This window comes from Zootoca vivipara, chromosome 14 (assembly GCF_963506605.1).
Source record: "Zootoca vivipara chromosome 14, rZooViv1.1, whole genome shotgun sequence".
Taxonomy (NCBI): Eukaryota; Metazoa; Chordata; class Lepidosauria; order Squamata; family Lacertidae; genus Zootoca; species Zootoca vivipara.
This window is the reverse complement of record NC_083289.1, coordinates 41,711,133-41,731,205: the sequence shown is the minus strand read 5'-3', so window position 1 is coordinate 41,731,205 and position 20,073 is coordinate 41,711,133. Positions and strand designations below refer to the sequence as shown.

Genomic DNA, 20,073 nt, shown 5'->3' with positions numbered 1-20,073 from the left:
GGAACACCACTTTGCATGTTATGATGAAGGATAAAGTGAAAGCCTGCCTGGGTTATATATCCTTTTATTTCTTTTTTATTTATTAAATTTATATACTACCCTTCATTCAAAAATCACAGGGTGGTTTACAGTATAAAACCACAAAAATACATAACATAATAACAAACCTCTCCCCGCCCCCATCTCAAAGAACTTGCAGGGATGTATGAAGAAAGCTGAACCTTTAATTTAATTTAATTTTTTAAAATATATTTTTATTAATTTTTGTAACATGTACAGAAAAAAGATGTATAAAAATGGAGATACAAAATACAAAGAAAAAACACAAGACAAAAAACATCAGAAAAAAGAAAAACATTTTTTTACCAATATCATATATAATTCTTAATCTGACGACTTCCTCCTCCCCCCTCCTCCAACGTTTCTGTTAATTACTAATACAGCACTCTCTACTTCTTAAACCCTTTCTTCTTCTAAAGCACTCATTATAAAAAATTTTCTTGATCCGTTTTAAGCACGCATTCCCGATATTACAATGTATCATTTGGATCTAGAAATCTTGGTAATTATTTTACATTTAAACTTAGTCCCTTCTTACTATTTCTAAATGCTTCTTCAGCCTCTTTGTACTGCCACTTCCCTTAAGCTGAACCTTTAATTTTAAAAGAAGTTTAACCAAAACATCAGATTGCATGAGTTAAGGTTTTTTTTTATAAAAAAAATTGTAGTACAATGGTATGTTTTGACATTTGACGGATGTAAATGTGTGATACATTGCTTTTCTCTCAAACATTTCTAGGTTAGAGAGGCTGTTACCAGTGTCACTGGAGAGTGGCTATTGCACCTGCGGGATAGATATTCTTATTTTCACAAGTTAATTCCTCTGTTACTCAGTGGCCTTACTGACGAAATACATGAAAACAAGTAAGCAGAACTCAGAATCCAGTTTATATAATTTATGTTCTATGCATAGCTGCCAAGTTCTCCCTTTTTTTAAGGGAAATTCCCTTATGTTGAATAGGCTTCCTCACGAGAAAAGGGAAAACCTGGCAGCTATGGTTCTATGTGGATGTTGCAGCTCATGTATTAAAGTAGAGAGCGGTGCCATGTTGTCTAGCTCTACTACTGAAATGGTGTGTTCATCTATCACTAATGTATGTGCATTGAAATGAAAGAAGGTGGAAGCCTTCACCTATACAGCTGTATGCATAAAGGCTTCCAGTCAGAAAGTACAGTAACATTTACTGCTCTATGCAAAAGAGAATGAAGGCTCAGAATACTTGCTTTCCCTCTGTCTCTCAAGCATTAGCCAAATTAAGACCAACATCTTGGGTCAGGAAATAGCCAGCATTCCATGCATCGGCACTCGTGACCACACGCTTGAGGTGGCAGGCAGTTTTGTCTACCTGGGCTCCACCATAACCTTTCCATCACTTCTGAGCTGGACAGGTGTATTGGCAAGGCCTCTAGGGCAATGGTTCGCCTCTCCAAAAGGGTGTGGAAGAATGTGACGCTAATGACCAATACCAAGATTATTGGATAATAATATATATATGATAAGAATAATATTGGAGAAAACTGTGTATTGAAACTTGCTTAACCTAAATCATATATCCCAGTTTTCAGTGGCCCTTTAAAGTACGCTTCACGCAGAGTATACGCAGTCAGAAGTCGACCTGGCTAAGAAAACACCACCAAGAGCGTAGGGTATTATCTCCCTTATGTGAAACCCCTTACTAGCTGCACACTTGTAAAAGTATGCAGATGAAAATACAAATGGTTGGGTTTCTTTAACTGAAAAACAAACTGAATCTAAATAGACTTTAAACTAAAGATAAATGCTTTCTCCCACATTCCAAACCTCCCATTAAACTACCCGAGAATTAACAGCATTCTAGCATTATAACTGTTGTCTTTGTCCATGGAGTTTTCTTGGCAGGGATACTGGAGTGGCTTGCCAGTTCCTTCTCCAGGTGGATCACGTTTAGTCAAAACTCTCCACTATGACCTGTCCAACATGAGTTTGACCAAACATGAGTTTGACCAAACTGCGGGAGGCAGTGCAAGACAGGAGTGCCTGGCGTGCTCTGGTCCATGGGGTCACGAAGAGTCGGACACGACTAAACGACTAAACAACAACAGCATTATAACTAAGCAATCATACTAAGATTCAACTAAGGAATCTCTTAAACTGAGAACAACTGAGAGAGTGATCTACTACGAGATGAATCAAACTGAAAGATCTAACTAAGAGATACAGAAGGCTTTCTGGCAGAGCCTTATATACAAGGAGCAGAGCCCACGCCTGTGGGCAATTAACAGAAATCACCAGCACCTGTTTCTCTTAAACAGACAGTATTTACATTAGACCAGCTCTAACTTGACTATTCAAAAAATCCAAGATGAAGGTCCTTCATGTTGAGCATGCTGCTGGATGGAAATGAGTCATGGGCAACTTACACCTTCCAGGAGTGACACCTCAATGCCCTCCTTATGTGCTGTGTCAGGAGGATTTGGGGCATCACATGGCAGGACAGAGTCTCAAGCAAAGAGACTATCCCAAGCCCACATTTCCATCATGTCACACTCCTGTCTCAAAGACATCTACGCTGGCTTGATAGATTCGATGGAAGATGACAGGATCCCCAAAGACGTGCTCTACCAGCTTTGCATTACAAAGATGTTGGCAGATGTGACATGAAGGCTGGCAGCATTAACACTGCGCTGTGGGAATTCCTTGCAGACGAGGAGACAATCAGGTTGTGTATCCACAGCAGTGGCCAGGGGAGGAATGACCACTGGGAGGAGAGCAGAGAGAAGAAACGCCGTGGTGAATATCCAGCCACAAAACTGGACGCTTTTATCTGCCCCAGCTGCATCAAAACATGTCTCTCCTTGTTGGTCTCTACATCCATTGCAGACTCTGTAACTCTCCAATGGTTTGGCTTTATCCCCAAAGGTGCACTCTTCCAAACAGATGGATGCTGATTCAGTGTACCCAGGGAAGGCAGAAGAAGTAGCCCTTGGGGGCTCAGAGAGGGGCTTGCCCCAATCCTTACAGTTGTTCACACTTCTCTGATGGGACCTGCTTCACATGTCAAGCTAGTTTACACATCCAAGTACCTAAGGATCTCTCATTACTTGATGACTCTCAGCTGAATGTTTTGGTCCCTGCACTGAAAAGTATTTCCTTTGAGTTGACATAGGCAGTGCTTTTTTTCTTAAAAAATGTTAGGCGTACTCTCATTTTCCTACTCATATTGAAATACTGCCCCTCAATGAGGCCAAACTTAGATTCACAAAATGTTTAGGGGTATGCGTACCCCTGCGTCCCCATGGGGAAAAAAGCACTGGGCATAGGCAGTATGAAAGGTCAGTCTATTATGATGAATCTGTGATGGCTCATTTGCCCGTGCAGATTGTATTTTGACACTACATTCAGTGACTGTGGCACATGTGTGACATTCCCGGGACCTCAGAAATGCAGCTGTGGAGATTGCCTCAGGGTATGATTTAAAATAAAACCAGCACTTTTCAGATGTGCTGAAAAGGGATTTTGTTGTTTTAGGTGACACCTTTTTAAAAACTTTGTGTATGATATATATATATATAATGCGTGTTTTTGATGCCTTTGTTTTACACTCAGGGAACTGGCTCTAACTTATTGGAAGAAAGTAGGCTCGCAATGGGAAAAAGAAAACGAGCACGATATTAAAGATAAACTTGACTTCTATATTGTGCCACCTTATTATCCTCCAGGATGTGAGTATAATGAAAAAATGTTCAGGGTGCAAATTCCTTGTCCCGTTATTACGGTATCTCCACAAGCCTGTAATGAGCAGATATTTGATATGGCAGGTACAAAGTATCGTTCCTTAATGAGAAAGTAAAATGCAAACCTTTTGAAATATTTGGAAATTTAACGTGTTATTTTAAAATTTGAAATATTATTAAAAACAAAATGTTTGTCTATTAGATAATCTCTTTGTAGTTAGGGGTCATGTGATGATACTTAGAGCTTAGTAGCTTTGGTAAGACTACTGTAATAATTTGAGGCATAACAGCCAAGTGGGTGCTGGAGGATAAGTTGTTATGCAGCAGAGATAGCTGGTGAGTAATACGGTAACAAGTATTAAGGGATCTGTGTGAGACAATGTTCTTTGCAAAACAAGTGTAGATCACAAGGTTGGGCAACCCCCCAACTGCCTAGCTGAGCTGAGATTTTTCATGCATCGTGCCTTCTAGCATCTTGTAATTGCATCTCCTGTGGAAAGATTTATGGACCTTTTTAGACAATTGACCTGATAATGTTTCACTGTATCTTTTAAGAAGTTCAAAATTGGTTTTTGGAATGGTTCTTGTTCTCTCCCATTACTGCAGAATTGTATGAGACAAGCTCTTACCTGGCTGTGCACAACTTAACAGTGGCCAGTCTTTTTGGCAAGCCTTTTGTGATGTAAGATGAGGCCAAAGTATGAGAGATTGCTGCTTTCATGCACACCGCAGTACATGAGAGGTTTCTGTGCTCTGGTGTAATTTTAGTTTATTGAGCTGGGGACTAGCACACCTGGGACACCAATAGCCAGGGCTACAGGTCCTCCTACCTTTGCCCCAAATGACTGCAGCTTGTGCAACGTGTGGTGCCTGTGCTACAGGCTGACGGCTGATGATTTAACATGTTTAACAGATGTGATCAGTGGTAGTAGCAAATGCTTCCTCATTTTACATTTGGGGCATTTTCAGAACTCCTGGACCTGGTGAAATTCATTAAAGTTTATTTTGGTGTTTTCTGTAAACAACCTGTTGGGGAAATATTTGACACAGTTTATGCCCCCTTTTCCCTTTTTTATCCAAGTTGTAAAGCACAATTGATTAGAAAATTCCGAAATAATAATAATAATACAAAAACAAATCCCTTTACCAAGTTACATAAAGTACAGGCAACTCCCCATTTATGCAGGGGTACAAGATGGGGGTTTATGTACACATCACAGTGTTAGTTAGATCCAGGCTAGACATACAGCTTAATCATGCCAATGCCAACACAGTATAAACATTATAAAGGCACCAAGTTTAATTTCCAACATCCATGTAACCGGTATATTTCAGTATCTGCTTCTCTCTCTAACAGAACCTAAATGTTACAGGTAGGTAGCCGTGTTGGTCTGCCGTAGTTGAAACAAAAAATAAAAAAAAGTTCCTTCCGGTAGCACGTTAGAGACCAACTACGTTTGTCATTGGTATGAGCTTTCGTGTGCATGCACACTTCTTCAGATACGCCTAAATGGTTTTTGAAGAACTTCACCTGCAAAATGGAGACCACCCGTTTCCTTCCTCCCCTGCCCCTGGTTTTTTCTCTCTAACCCCAGTTTTTCTAGCTGCAAGCTAATGAACCTGACACCTCTGCCTCAGTGTGCTTTGATCTCCCGTTGACAGAGATTGCAGGTCAGGGTGAAAAGCAAAGAAGGAACTGAAAGCCACCCTGACAATAGGGCGACTTTCCACTGAGAAGAAGAAAGCATTGCCTTAGGATAGGGGTGCAGACAGGTTAGGAAAAGGTAGGGGGCAGCTGAGAAGGCTTTGACAGGAGTGAGATATGCGGATGAAATAGCTGCATTTGTGCATCAGAAATGAAGGGAACTGTTGAAAAGGACCAGTCAAAATCATTTGGGGGGGGGGGGAGATGCCTCTGGTCAAATGGGATGCCACTCTCTATCTTTGTCTTCTCAGGCAGGATTTCTGAATTTGACCTCTTTGTTTTTCTGCTGTCAATTTCCATAATCCAAATGCTCTCTTCCATGACAAAAAGAAGCCGTAGTTCAGAGCGCCTTTGAAGATCCTTCCCTTTAAGTAGGTGCTTCACAAACACTTCTGTGTTCTGCATCCTGTTTAAGATTTACATCAGGTTTTTTTTATTATTTGTATAGCCACACAAGTAGAGGGCCTCATGCAAAACTGCAGTATGCTTGAGGGCTTTCTTTTGTGAGAGTCCGCTTCTTCAGTCAATTCCATTTTGCCAACAACCCTCCTTCTATTAGCATTGTCTTCATTTATCTTTATTTCAGAACTGCATGTCCTGCCTCTATGTTTTCTTTTTTAAAAAATAAAATGTTCAAAGTGGTGCACAATACATACTAATAAAAAACGAGAAGGCCTTTTGAAATACAATTTATTTAAAAACTCAAAGCTGCAAAGCTGAAAAAAAGAAGCAAGCATAGAGCAGTGAAAATAAATAAATGAGAAAATAGCCTGAAATGAATAAAATGGCCTATGTAAGTGTTCTTTGCCGATCAAATAACAAAGTGTTGTTTCTTAAAAGCTTGGGCAGATTAAAAAGGACCTGGTATCTTAAAATTTAAAAGTCTGCAGTCGCAGGTCATCTCGTTTCTATGTACCACTACTTTTCAATATTACTTTGTCCATGCAAATAGTTGGGTGTGCAGGTAGAAGGTTTGGTAACAACACCACCTATGTGAGCTGGCCCTTTCTTTTTGTGAGATTATTTCGTTTCCTTTTGATGCATTCGCAAACAAAATGTGCATAGTGCCTTGGGTATAGCTTGCGTACTCTGGTTTCATTGTAGGCATATCTGTTGTGACTCAAGAACTTAAAAACATACAGCTGTTTCACAAGCCTTTCCCTAACCCTGAATTCTCACTCTCTCTTCTTTCTCTAATTTTTTATTTCACTCTAGTGACTCGTCCAGATCTGGGATGTCGGGAGCTGGTGGTCAGAAACATCTTCAAAATACTCCCAGGTCTCTGCCATGATATAACTGACTGGGTTGAGGGCACCAGAATAAAGGCGTCACAGCTTCTGGTTATCTTATTGCAACATGTAGAGGACCACATCACACAGCACATGGAACTCCTCCTTAGAACTCTGTACCGGGTGTGCTCAGATGAGGAAAGTAATGTGACTAGGAATGTAAGTCTGCACATTTCAAATTCACCCCTTTTGTGAAACACGCTTTCCAGAAAGATTTCTGCTCCTCTGGGCTGACAGAGACCTGGTTTAGCACATTAATTGACTTGTCTTTGGTAAAACTAAAAAGTTGATTTAATGTTACACGCTTCATAAATATACTAAAAGTTTTCCTAATAGCTAAATAACTGTGTGTGGTTTAAATGTTAGGTTCAAACAAATTCAAAGCTTTACTTGGAACATTTATTGCAACATTTGTTTCTTGGAACATGCGTTTCTTGGAACATTTGTAAATATTTTAAGAGATAACTCAGTAGCACAGATTTCCCTTGCATTGTTTAGATTATAAGAGGGAGGGGAGGACTATTTATACGAATTTTAGCATTCCTGAAATGCTGCAGTGCATAAATATATTTGTTTCCTAGGAAAAGAAATTAATTATAATTTTTATTTTAGATTTGACTCATACTGTATCCATTCAAATTTGATTTGATTGTGTCCATTCATTTAGTTATTGATTTGTTTTTATGATATGAATAATAAAGGTGAAAAAAAATTCCGTGGAGAAATCCAGCTGGAAATTTTTTGGAAATGGTTTCCCCCCTTCATTTTAGTAAATTCTCTGCAGAGACCTTTCCACCACACATAATTGTGCTCCATGGTTGTTAACCATAGTAAACCTAGCACAACCAAGTCCTAGATAGTTTTCTTCCTGCATTGAATGTGTGGGAAGACAGTCCAGGAAGCACTTGTGGATCATCCTTGCTAGATCAGGGCAGATAGGAAACTTAAACAGGCACTCTTGAACTAAATGTATATCTCTTCGATTATACAGATCAATGGTGAGATTGTTCAAAGTATCACCTGTGGTGCTGGCCAAGTGAAGCATTAACAGCCTCTTAAAAATCATAAGCAGGAGATTAAAGTGTAAATGCTTGGGGGGGATAAATTCCATTTTAAAACTATGTGCAGTTCATGCCCTTTCTAGTTAATTTCAAGTTATCTTTTTCTCCCTCTTTCTGCTGCATAATCCTCCCAGAATATTAAAGTATGTGTGTTCCATGTGATACCTTTAATCGGTGTTCAGACATGGCAAGTTTGTGCTTCCTTCCTGCTGTTTTCCTTTGTCTTTGTGGAAGCAATAATTAATCCACTTTATTATTTGCAATAAAGGTAAAGGGACACCTGACCATTAGGTCCAGTCGTGACCGACTCTGGGGTTGCGCGCTCATCTCGCATTATTCGCCGAGGGAGCCGGTGTATAGCTTCCAGGTCATGTGGCCAGCATGACAAAGCCGCTTCTGGCAAACCAGAGCAGCACATGGAAACACCGTTTACCTTCCCGCTTTAGCGGTTCCTATTTATCTACTTGCATTTTGACATGCTTTCGAACTGCTAGGTTGCCAGGAGCTGGGACCAAGCAACGGGAGCTCACCCCGTCACAGGGATTCGAACCGCCGACCTTCTGATCAGCAAGCCCTAGGCTCAGTGGTTTAACCACAGCGCCACCTGGGTCCCTACATTATTTGCAATAGGTGCCATTTAAAACCCAACCTTAAGAAAGCTTGCATGCTTATTTAGCAGCACAGCATGTGAACAGTAAAAAAGACACTCCTATGGGTAAAAATAATGCTTAAGGATCTTCTTTCCCGTTTCATAATGTTAGTAAAACTTGCAAGCAAAACTACAAATGGTAATGTTGGTGAAGAGAATATTGCATTTTTGTCCATTTCTGAAAAATTAATAATCAAATTGGATTTGAATGGCTACTCATTTGTAGTGATCCAAAGCTCGCATGTGCAGGAATGGCATGGAGAAAAAGTCTATCAATGGCTGCTAGTCACAATGGCTATATTGAACCTCTGGGATTCAGAAGCAGTATGTCTGTCAGTATCAGTTGCTGGGAGCAGCAGCAGAAGGCAACTCTTTTTGTGTTCTGCCCAAGGGCTTCCCCAAGGCATCACTTTGGCCTCTGTGGGGAGACAAGATTCCAGCTGGTTGGGATTCTGGTCTGATCTAGTAGGCTTCTTCTTTCATTCTTAGGACTTGCCATTCTTCCTCGCTGAAAAGTAAAAAGTTGGGCTCAATTTGAGGCATCGCTCCAAACCATGGTTAAGGAAGCTTACTATGGTCTGGCATGGTATCTGAATTGACAGATCGTGGTTATGCTATTTGCCATGATGCCTGTTTGAGAGGTTGGTGCTGAAAGAAGGCATCTGAGCACTCGTTTTGAGCTTCTTTGATACATGTCAAGAAAACTTTGTCATCCATAAAATTGTGAGTGAAAGAGTGGAAAGGCCTACAAGGCAATTTCTGAAGCATTTTTTTAAAAATGAGCAAAGGCAAGCAAGCTGGCACCCTCGGTTTTTTGTTTTTAAAATGGCCACGTTGAAATTGTTTGGTCCTTTGCCTCTCATAATCTGGGCAACGTGTTTGTGTTCCCTTTCATAGTGTGTGAATGCAGCAGAGCTGATTGGCGCCTTTGTCAGCCCAGCGGTATCTCTGAAGTTAATCACGTCTGACCTTGAAAAAGCGCCTATGCCATCCTACCTCATGGTTCTAGCGGCAGTTATAAGGGGTTCGCCAAGGAAAGTCTTGCAGCCTCATTTGGTGTACCTTGCTAGCACACTGGCCTGCCCTGAAATAAGACAGCGGTCTGAAGAGGTAAGGAGAATGCAATTATAGACAGTGTCCAGATCCTGTAAGTCTTTGTAAGTCTTGTCTCAGATAGTTCCTTAGGTTTGATGCATTGCATTACATTACATTACATTACATTACATTACATAGCGCCCTTCATCCGCAACCATTTTTAGGGCAGCTTTGGTAACAGTAATCAGAATCATCAAGGTGGAAGGGACCCCTAGGGTCATCTAGTCCAACCCCAGTCCATTCTCAGCTAAAGCATCCATGACAGATGGCTATCCAACCTCTGCTTAAAAACCTCCAATGAAGGAGAGACCACAACATCCCAAGGGAGTTTGTTGCACTGTCAAAGAGCTCTTACTGTCTGAAAGTTATTCCTGATGTTTAAGTGGAACTTGTAACTTGAATCCATTGGTTTAGGTCCTAGCCTCTGGAGCAGGAGAAAGCAAACTGGTTCCTTCTTTCATTTGACAGCCCTTTAGATATCAGAAGATGGCTATCATATCTCCTCTCAGCCTCCTCTTTCCCAGGCTAAACATACCCAGCTCCTTCAACCGTTCCTCATAAGGCTTGGTTTCCAGACCCTTGATAATCTTAGTTGCCCCTCCTTGCACACATTCAGCTTGTCAATATCTTTCTTAAACTGTGGCATCTAGAACTGCAGGCTCCAGGTGCGGTCTGACCAAGGAAGAACAGAGCTTGACTATTACTTCCCATGATTGGGAAACTATACTTGTGTTGATGCAGCCTAGAATAGCATTAGCTTTTTTTGCTGCTGCATCACACTCATGATTCATGTTAAGCTTGTGGTCCACTAAGACTCCGATGTCTTTTTCACATAATGATTGTTTCCTGTTGTGTTTTCATGGCCATTGGCCACAGTGATTAGCATAGTTGTAACTATGGGAGAAAACAGGCTTTCATCACCATCATGAAATAGCATGGATATGGCCATGTGACTTAAGGCGGAGCAACGCGAGAATGTCAACAATTGCCTTGTGGAAGCATTTCCTTTCTCTTCATATTTGGTAGGTCTTTTACATGGAGCAGCTGCTTTGCTGTGTGGAAGCGCTCATTGATGTATGCCAAGAGGACTGTAAAGAAGTAAGCCTTCAGCTAACGAAGGTTTTGGTAACGATAACGGCAATACCAACTTCTGGACCCTTGCATGTGAAGGTAACCTTGACAGAACCACTGCTGTATGGTCCTGTGTTTTGTTTTTGTTTGGTTCCTTAAGTCAAATGCCATTGAACTTACTGGTTCTTTCCAGGTGTGGCATCTTCAGACTCTCGCAAGTGAGCAGAAAAGACTAAAAATAAAGCAGTCTGAAAAATAGAAAAATAAAAATTACTGCCTGAAAAGGTACTAAGTACGGGTTCAGCATGGTTAAGCCTGTGCACCATATTTGGCCTGCCAGAGCTGGTCCTTTATCATCAGGACATTGAACCTGTCATCATCCAGGTGTTGTTGGATTCTACCTACCAGCAGCACCTACCAGCATAGTGAATGGTCATGCACCAGCACCATTTGGAAGGGTCTACACAGGCTTCCCTGCTTTAGCCCATGAAGCTTTGTAGTGTCCCCAAGTGATGATAAAACAGAAAAGGCAGAGCTGCCTTGCACCAAATTCTGTCGGTGGTACAATTTGGTTTTGTCTACCTGATGGCAGCTCTCCAAGATCCTCAGCAGGGCCTTTCCCAAACTGGACACCTAAAATCCTTGTAGTGGAGGTTTCAGGGATTGAATTGGGGAACGTTCTGCATGCGAATCGTGTGCTCTATCACCAAGCTGTGTCCGTTCTTATAAGCCGCCAGACAAAAAGCTGAAAACCAAGACCTTTTTAATTACCCTCACTAATTACGCAGTGTACCATGTTTCACGGCAGGATTTCAGAGTACTATCTGAGCTTCATTATAAAACCTTTATTTGGAACTTCCCCGAAGGGAAAAGATTATCCATAAAGAAGTGGTCTCAAAGGGTGGATTTGTTTTAATCTCTTGGAGCTAGCATTGTGGAAAAAAGACCCAAGCGTATGGGTTTTTTTTTTTTTTTTGCAAAACTGCTGCAGAAGGGGTGATCTTAGCTAAAAAATAAGAGGGGGGGGGAAGCAACCACGAACCTGCAAGTCAGAGCAAACCCAAAATATATTTTGTACAGGGAATATGTTGGTCTAGGTATTCTTCAGCCTAAGGTTATGCATTCTCTCAAAACCGTAAAGAAATAAGCTGCTAATGATACTAGTCTTTTTTGTGCCAATTGCGATAACTCAGAATATGGGTTTTTTTTAAAAAAAGTTTTCTTTCTGTACTTAGTCAAAGGATACAGCAATGTCTTTTCAGTAGCTGCCCTTTTCACCTCCACACCCATCCTAAGTTTAAAAATGTTTCAGTCATTATTTAAAATCGGAGGCAACAGCCAAAGATGCCTTTGATAAAGGCTGGCCTTTTTTCCTCCTGATGGCTATCTCCGAACCATAAATCACTTTCTTCCCAAGTCGGATGCCAAATAAATCAGGCGGCCATCTTTTCATAGTAGCTCTTTGGTGGCCCAAGCAAGCTTTGTTGCCAGACTTGCTTCTTCATTTACTTCTTCACTTCTTCATAATGACTGTTTTACTTCCTGTGCTGTTGCTCTAGGCATGATAATCTCAGCTGGTATTTATGGCCCTTGTCACTGACAAGCAACTTCCAAAAAAAGTCATAATTTTGAAAGTTAGTTTCAAAACTGTAAATGTAATAATTTTGCATTACCTTTATACACAAAAGCTAGAAAGAATACTTAGAGGTATGGAGTCACGACGCTTGTACAAAGTCACAGGAATATCGTTTTGCAGTGGGGGGGGGCTGTTTGGATTTATTTTAAAAGAATAAATTCCTGAACAACGTGATTTTGAAGAAAAATGGGTTGTCTAGACAAGTTTGAAGAAAATGATCAGTGCTGATAGCATCCAAATAGATGTCCTTTGAGAAAATTGAGACTTTGTCCTGGTGAACGATACATTCATTGAACCTTAAGGACCTCACCTTTCTGCTTAATATCTTTTTTTGTTGTTGAGAAAATCCTGAAAATGGATGATGCATACTTTATTATCCAAGCAGTGCTCCCCAGATATAGTTGCTTTTGCAGCCTGAAGCCAAGGCTCCCAGAGATAGGCAGATGTGCTCAGTTTGCTTAATGTTCCCAGTGCAAGACCAGTGCAGGGAAGAGAGGTCCTGGTTGTTGCAGGGGTGTTGGAACTGACTTTCTAAAGAAGCTGGAAGAAAGAGGTCAAAGTGGCAGTTGAACTGAGGAGAAGAGGAATCTAAGAAGTGTTCAAAGCTGGAGCAGCAGTCTAAGAAGAATTGACAGAGTGATTAAGCAGGCAGTTGGATATGGAATTTTCTTTTGTTGTTACTATTATAATATAATATTTATTATATTATATTGTCCTTGGCGACAAAGGTCCGTATAGTTAAAGCTATGGTTTTCCCAGTAGTGATGTACGGAAGTGAGAGCTGGACCATAAAGAAGGCTGATCGCCGAAGAATTGATGCTTTTGAATTATGGTGCTGGAGGAGACTCTTGAGAGTCCCGTGGACTGCAAGAAGATCAAACCTATCCATTCTGAAGGAAATCAGCCCTGAGTGCTCACTGGAAGGAAGCTGAGGCTCCAATACTTTGGCCACCTCATGAGAAGAGAAGACTCCCTGGAATAGACCCTGATGTTGGGAAAGATTGAGGGCACAAGGAGAGGGGACGACAGAGGACGAGATGGTTGGACAGTGTTCTCAAAGCTACGAACATGAGTCTGACCAAACTGCGGGAGGCAGTGGAAGACAGGAGTGCCTGGCGTGCTCTTTTCCATGGGGTCACGAAGAGTCAGACACGACTAAACGACTAAACAAATTATATTTCTTACCTGCCCTTCGTCAGCAGGTCCCAAGGCAGGTTACAACAATTTAGGCACACCAGAGTCAAGATGAGATATCAGAGCATATAAATGGGCTGCAGAATGTTAGATTAAAAAAATTAAACAGTTGTGTCTTGAAGGCAGACAAACTGATCAATAAAAAGGTGGCTGTTTAAAGGACCATTTCATGTGTGGCATGATCTGAAAAACATAGCTAAACGCTCTTTGTAGTCAGCTGGTTAAAAATAAATAAATCATATTTTCAAGGCGTCATTGTTTTTAACAGCCCGTTGCATGAGGATTCACACAGTGAGCTGGTTAAAACCAACACTTCCTAAACTTTTTTTGTCTCTCTCCCCCTTCCCCCCTCCCCCCAGTTAGAAGAGGCAATGGATGCATTGGCTCAGGTGCAGCACTTGGAGGGTGCTGTTGGCCTTTATCAACAACATATATCTCAACTTATGGAATGGGTATCCTTAACTCATGATCGTTGGACCTGCTTCTCTCCAGAATTACTACAGTTTGATGTGATTGCCACTCATTCAGGTAATGTGGACTTGGCAGAGTTGGTATGAATGTCAATGATCATGGGAGAACACAATAATTCCAAAAGGATTGAAGCCTCTAAAGTGACAGGGATAACATAGGCTTAATGCAAATACAGATTTCCCCACCTTTTAACCATGATTAAGAGATCACTAGCAGCTCCCTTTGATTGTGCATATTTCCCTCTATCTTTTCTTTTGAATTTTTTCCATGGGGCAGTATTGCATCAGGACCAATGTTCATGCTAACCTTGGTTTGCTTCAAACTGGTGTTTGCAACCTCATGTTGAAGTAGGTTCACAAATTCTGGCACATTGGAGTTTGTGTATGTTTCCCAGGCCTTGTCTTTCCAAAATCCAAAAGAAAAAGTGTTGTGCTCTTTTTGGCTTTCTTCCATTTCAAGAGATTTTTTTTACAGCTTTTGTTTGTCTTCAGAGCTAAGCCTTTTGATGCAAGGTATACCGTAAAGGTAAAGGGATCACTGACCATTAGGCCCAGTCGTGACTGACTCAGGTTGCGGCGCTCATCACACATTATTGGCCGAGGGAACCGGCGTACAGCTTCCAGGTCATGTGGCCAGCATGACAAAGCTGCTTCTGGTGAACCAGAGCAGCACACGGAAACGCCGTTTACCTTTCCGCTGTAGCAGTACCTATTTATCTACTTGCACTTTGATGTGCTTTCGAACTGCTAGGTTGGCAGGAGCTGGGGCCAAGCAACGGGAGCTCACCCCGTCGCGGGGATTCGAACCGCCAACCTTCTGATCGGCAAGCCCTAGGCTCAGTGGTTTACCCCACAGCGCCACCCGCGTCCCAAGGTATACCGTACTATACTACTAATTCCTGCTAGTACAAAACACAGTGTTTCCACTTTTATTTTTTAGGCCCCATGATAGGCAAAGTTCTTCAGGATTTTATTCTCATTCTTAAAACATGTCTTCAGACATCTAGAGATCCCAGGATGCGTCTGAAACTATTCAGTAGCTTATCCCATTTGCTTCAGAAACCAAAGGAGACCGTCAATTCTCAAGGGTAAGCACCATTCAGTTGCACATAATGGCGTAAAGCATTATGTTCACAGTAAGCTATTAGCTGATTTCACTCACTTTGTTTATATCCTAGCATGGGCAACAAACCATGATCCTTGGCTTAGCATTATGTCCAAAACAGGATTGTGGCTTGCTTAACTCAAACCATGATTGGTAGGCCAAAAACAAAGTTAGTTTCAATTCATGATTTGTTCAGAGAGAGACAAACCAAAAGCCCAGAGTTTGTTGCTCTGGTTTGCATTTGGGGGTGGAGGGGAGTGAAATGGCTGCCATTTGTGCATTTATAACAAACTATTAACTGTGGTTGACCATGACATGAGAACTCTAGCATTGCCTGTTGTGCTTTCCAGTTGCTGCTTAAAGAGAAGATGCGGGTAGTGCGTGATAATGTTGATAATGCCAAGGTTGCAGGTTTGATCCCCATATGGGACAGCTGCACATTCCTGCATTGCAGGGGGGGGTTGACTAGATGATCCTTAGGGTCTCTTCCAACTCTGCAGTTCTTTGGTTCCTTCACAATAACACCTGCTCTCAGATGTTTCTATTCTCAATCTGTCTCATATATGGTCCCAGTCAAAGGACGTTGTTATAGCGCACTGGCACAAATTGTGTAAAAACAATATGAGATGTTCCAATAGGCCAAGTCCAGAAATGGAAAAAAAACAAAGGTACAATTAAAAGCTTACTGTAAACACATCTCCAGTTATGACCATAGTAAATCCAACTTACATTATGATTTTAGAACTGTACTCATGCCTAGAAGCTTGTTGTGTAGAAAAGGGACTTCCTAAGTTTACAGGTCCTTGGATGGGAATTTTCCAGTAAGAGACCTTCCTTGTGTCTCTAGACACTTGCTTATATTGTAGAAAGCATATGTACTGCAGAGTGGATTTGACTGAAGAATGCTGTCCCCCACCTGATCTATGAATTCCCACAATGTATGGCAATAACATGTTGAAATATTATTGCATAGCGAGATTTGATTTATTTCTGGCAGCGAATGTAGACATGTGCTGGATGTATGATGGGGAAATTAGGGGAAACCCCTGAGGTAGATAAGGATTAAAGGGGTGGGGTTGGCTTTGGGGAAAAGGCAGGAGGCATTTTCAGATGCTGCTTCTGCTACTCCCGGCCTTATGCCACACATTGGACATCCTCTGAGTCTTCAAGTGCTTGGACTGGAGCCAGCCTGCAAGTCCCAACACCTGCCTAATCTCCTGGCAAGCAGCCATTTTTTGCATTGTAACCCTTGACATTTTGCAGCCTCAGGTGGAGTTTTTTTTTTTTGTGGGGTGGGCGGGAGAAGGGAAGGAGGAATTCTGAGACACTCCAGAATAAAGTGATGTCAGCGATTGTACATCAGTCTTAGTAACCAAGCTGGCCCAAAGACAAAAATAGTTTAAATTGGACTTCTTCAGGCACACATAGAAAAATCCCCAGGGCTGTTGTTAATCTGGTAAAGTGGAGGCTAGGAAATCTTAAAACTGTATTAAACTATCCAGTTAATTATTATTAACTGTATTAACTGTATTAGAAATGGTCAGAATCTCCCCACCCTTCTCTTTCAGAACATTTAGAAACAAAAACAGAACTGCTTACTTTAAGAACATTCCATAAGCCAAATATAGCAGCATTTTTATGTAGGGTTGACAGTGGTTCTGTGCTTTCAACAGCTGTAGGACAGGCAAAAAATAATTAGGCATAGCTACACACACTACGATCTCCATACTGGGAAAAGCTGCACCTGTTGATTTTCCATGTTGAAGTTATTGTAACTGCAGTGCCTCTATGGAAAAAAACCTTTCTTTGCAACCTTGTTTTCATGAAACATTTTTTTAAAGTCATTCAGAGGATCTGCATGAAAGGAACAGCTATAGGAGCCAATCTATCGATTTTATGAGAGCTTAATTTAAAAATGAAGTATTTGAAGGCTGCATTTCAACTTCTTTCTCGGGGGGGGGGGGTGGAGTTACAGAGACTTCATGTCTCTTGTTCTAGTATCCTGCTTAAATCCACAAGATTTGCTGTTTTCAAGCACTATCTTGAGGCCTGTCTTACCCTTTGCTCTTCTGGGGGTTCTCTTCATCCATTATGGGTAAGCAATTCACGGGGGAAGGGGCATGATTTCTTCATGTTTCCACTGTTACAATCACAGTAATAGTGCTTTATTGATAATTACTAATATTGAGAGCAATTCAGGTCCCCAGTAGGGAGAGAAGGGTTCAATTTAGGTCTCATTTTGAGCAAAAGCCTGGCACATTCCCATGTTGGAACAGCTACCACATCTTTATAGGCAGGGGTACACTTTCTTTTAACCATGCAATAGACTTTATTTTCTGGCAACTGTGTGTGTGAATGGTTCAAATTGACAGGTTGCAATGTACCTTGTTAAAGCTCTTGGGCAGATATCTCATTTTGCCGAACAATTTGGCAGTGCCATTCCTCTTTTGCCTCGAAAGATATTACCGGTAAATATAACACATTTCTAAATACATTCGTCTTCGCAGAGAGCATTCCTTTGCCAGTGAATAAGTGGCTCTGCTAAAACCCATCTTTTGTGTTTTTGACACATTTTATTTAAGGGATTAAAAGAAGCCATTACCAAAAACGTGAAGGTTCTCAGGGGTCATTTAGCATAGACCACCTCAGAGCTAAACACTGGTTTGAAATGACTTGATGGAGGAAACGGCTATACAGTATAGCTTTTAATAATACAATGTAATGTTGTCATAAATGCAATCAGTAATACATTTTTGAAAATAGAGGGGCATTCAGGCATGGTCACATGACCACCATGTTTGTTGGCGTTTATAGAAATTGTAGGGCATTGTGGGTCTCTCTCCAATGGCAAGCTGGCTAGATGTTACACAGCTGTGTCATGTGTATGTATTTTTTTTTTAATGTAGCCCGTAGAAAAATATAATTAAGGTCTTTTTATGTGGCCCTTTGTCACAACAGTCACAGGGCCATTGTACCACAAAATAAAATACAACTAACACAATACAATCAATGCATTGTGGAGTCTTGGTAGCATGCAAAAAACAATCCTGAATATTGCCATGAGGCACCATAGCTGCCAAGTTTTCCCTTTTCTCACGAGGAAGCCTATTCAGCATAAGGGAATTTCCCTTAAAAAAAGGGATAACTTGGCAGCTATGTGAGGCACACAGTTGGCCATTTCCCTCCAGGCAGCTGGTGTGCACATTAACTTCAAGCAATTTCTGTACGCCCATTTGGACCTTGAGTTGGTTTTGATTTGAAGATGTAAATCGTGCTTGGGAGACGTGTGCAAATCTCATTTGCTGGTGGAAATCCAGTATGCGTTAGATTGTGTATCCACATGTCGTTTGCAATTCATCCGCATTGCATTGTTTTCGGTATCATGCGCATTTGAATGTGAATCCTCATTCTGGCTCAACTAGGCACATCTAAATGCCCTTTTAAAAGAGCTAATGTTAGAATGGGATGAAAGCATGTTGAGCTGTTGGCTTTTATTTGAGCTTAGAGCTGTTTGCTGTCTTCACTACTAATTCTTAAATGCCACCTGCTGGAGGAAAAACAATACATAAGATTGGGAAATCTGTCTTGTGGGAGCCAACTAATAACAGTTGGTAGCCAGTAGCTGCTTGAAAATGTAGGCTCCCACCCCTTGGGTAATGAAGTTTATGCAGCCGGTACCATGTGCATAATCAGTTATTTTACACATCACTGCAAAAATGCTTTCCCAGTATTTGCCAAGGAACACACAAGATTTGATCATGCATAGGGCATCACTTGAGCATGACCACTGGGTGATAGGCAAGAAGTCAACACGTAGGCATATGGTTGCATAAATGAGCATTTAATATTAAAAGCTTTTGCCGTTTTTGTACTTTGAAAGTTCCCCAAGTGCTGCACCAAAGGTATTGACCAGTAGAGGTTGGCCCTTATCTGCTGCCATAGAAACATGGCATGTCCCCATTCTGCTGCCATAGAAACATATCTGAAAAGTTGGTCCTGATTCTGGCCTGTATCACGGAGGAATGTTGATGCTTGAGATTAAGTTCTGAGACAGGTAAATGCTCCATGGTTAGTTCATTGTTTGAGATTGACAAGATGAATTTGTAACAATGGTAACTTCTTGTATACTAGGGCTGTGGCCTTGCTTGCCGCACTTGCCAACCCCCCTGCCATTGCCTCTCAGAGTGCCTCCATCCTTGTTTTCCTTAAACTTCTGTCATTTTTGTAAAAAACAAACAAAAACTACTTTGCCCTCTCAGTGCTGCTCTCAAGCCATAGCCACTGCTGTAGTGCAAGCGATCTTCACTTTTGCTCCCCTTCCCTGCCCTGACTTCATGGAAATCCAGGATCGTGATGCAGCACTGCAAATCCTCCAATGTGGGCTACACAACAACATTCTTAAATTTTTATTATATAGAGAAACATTAAAGCCTCTTCAAGTCAACTTGGAGTGGTTTGTTTCTGAGACACTAGAGTAAGGGGCCTATTGGGATGACAAGGAACATAGCTTGCAGAGCCTGAAGCTGAGAAAGATTTCTGCCTCTCCTCCTCCTGAAATGTTTATACAAAGTCCACTTACTTTCCTTCAAAAGAAATCTGAGTAATGAAGTATTGTTAACATACACTGTCATCATATTAGACTCATTCTTTTTCTTTTTCATGCTTCGTTCTTCCTGTTTTGGCTATCTTGTTTTCAAGACTGAAAATGTGCTTTTTCACCCTCCCAGTCATTCCATCACGTTCACGCAAAGCTTCTTATTTTGCTGCTCTTTGTTCTTGGCTTCAGGCAGTTTTGTAACTACCTTGAGATCCTGATAAAAGACATCCTGGCTCCTAATCTGCAGTGGCAAGCTGGAAGAACAGCAGCTGCCATCCGCACGACTGCTGTATCATGCCTCTGGGCTCTTATTTACAGTGAACTGCTTTCACCAGAAGAGGTAAACGTCCCCCTCCTCCCCTGACAGCCATTCTGAATATTGTCATCCAGAAATGCAAATCATCTCTGTCTTTCTATAAATCAAAGC

General features: G+C 41.3%; 1 protein-coding gene across 1 annotated transcript in view; it reads left to right on the top strand.

The window, feature by feature from the left end:
• Positions 1 to 20,073, top strand: part of DNAAF5 (dynein axonemal assembly factor 5) — a 32,124-nt gene that overhangs the window by 5,562 nt on the left and 6,489 nt on the right. Inside the window, exons 3-10 of the mRNA XM_035131635.2 lie at positions 800 to 924; positions 3,647 to 3,762; positions 6,695 to 6,927; positions 9,376 to 9,588; positions 10,600 to 10,743; positions 13,834 to 14,002; positions 14,885 to 15,032; positions 19,836 to 19,986. Coding sequence (XP_034987526.2) covers positions 800 to 924; positions 3,647 to 3,762; positions 6,695 to 6,927; positions 9,376 to 9,588; positions 10,600 to 10,743; positions 13,834 to 14,002; positions 14,885 to 15,032; positions 19,836 to 19,986 — 1,299 coding nt within the window. The remainder of the gene's footprint in view (positions 1 to 799; positions 925 to 3,646; positions 3,763 to 6,694; positions 6,928 to 9,375; positions 9,589 to 10,599; positions 10,744 to 13,833; positions 14,003 to 14,884; positions 15,033 to 19,835; positions 19,987 to 20,073) is intronic.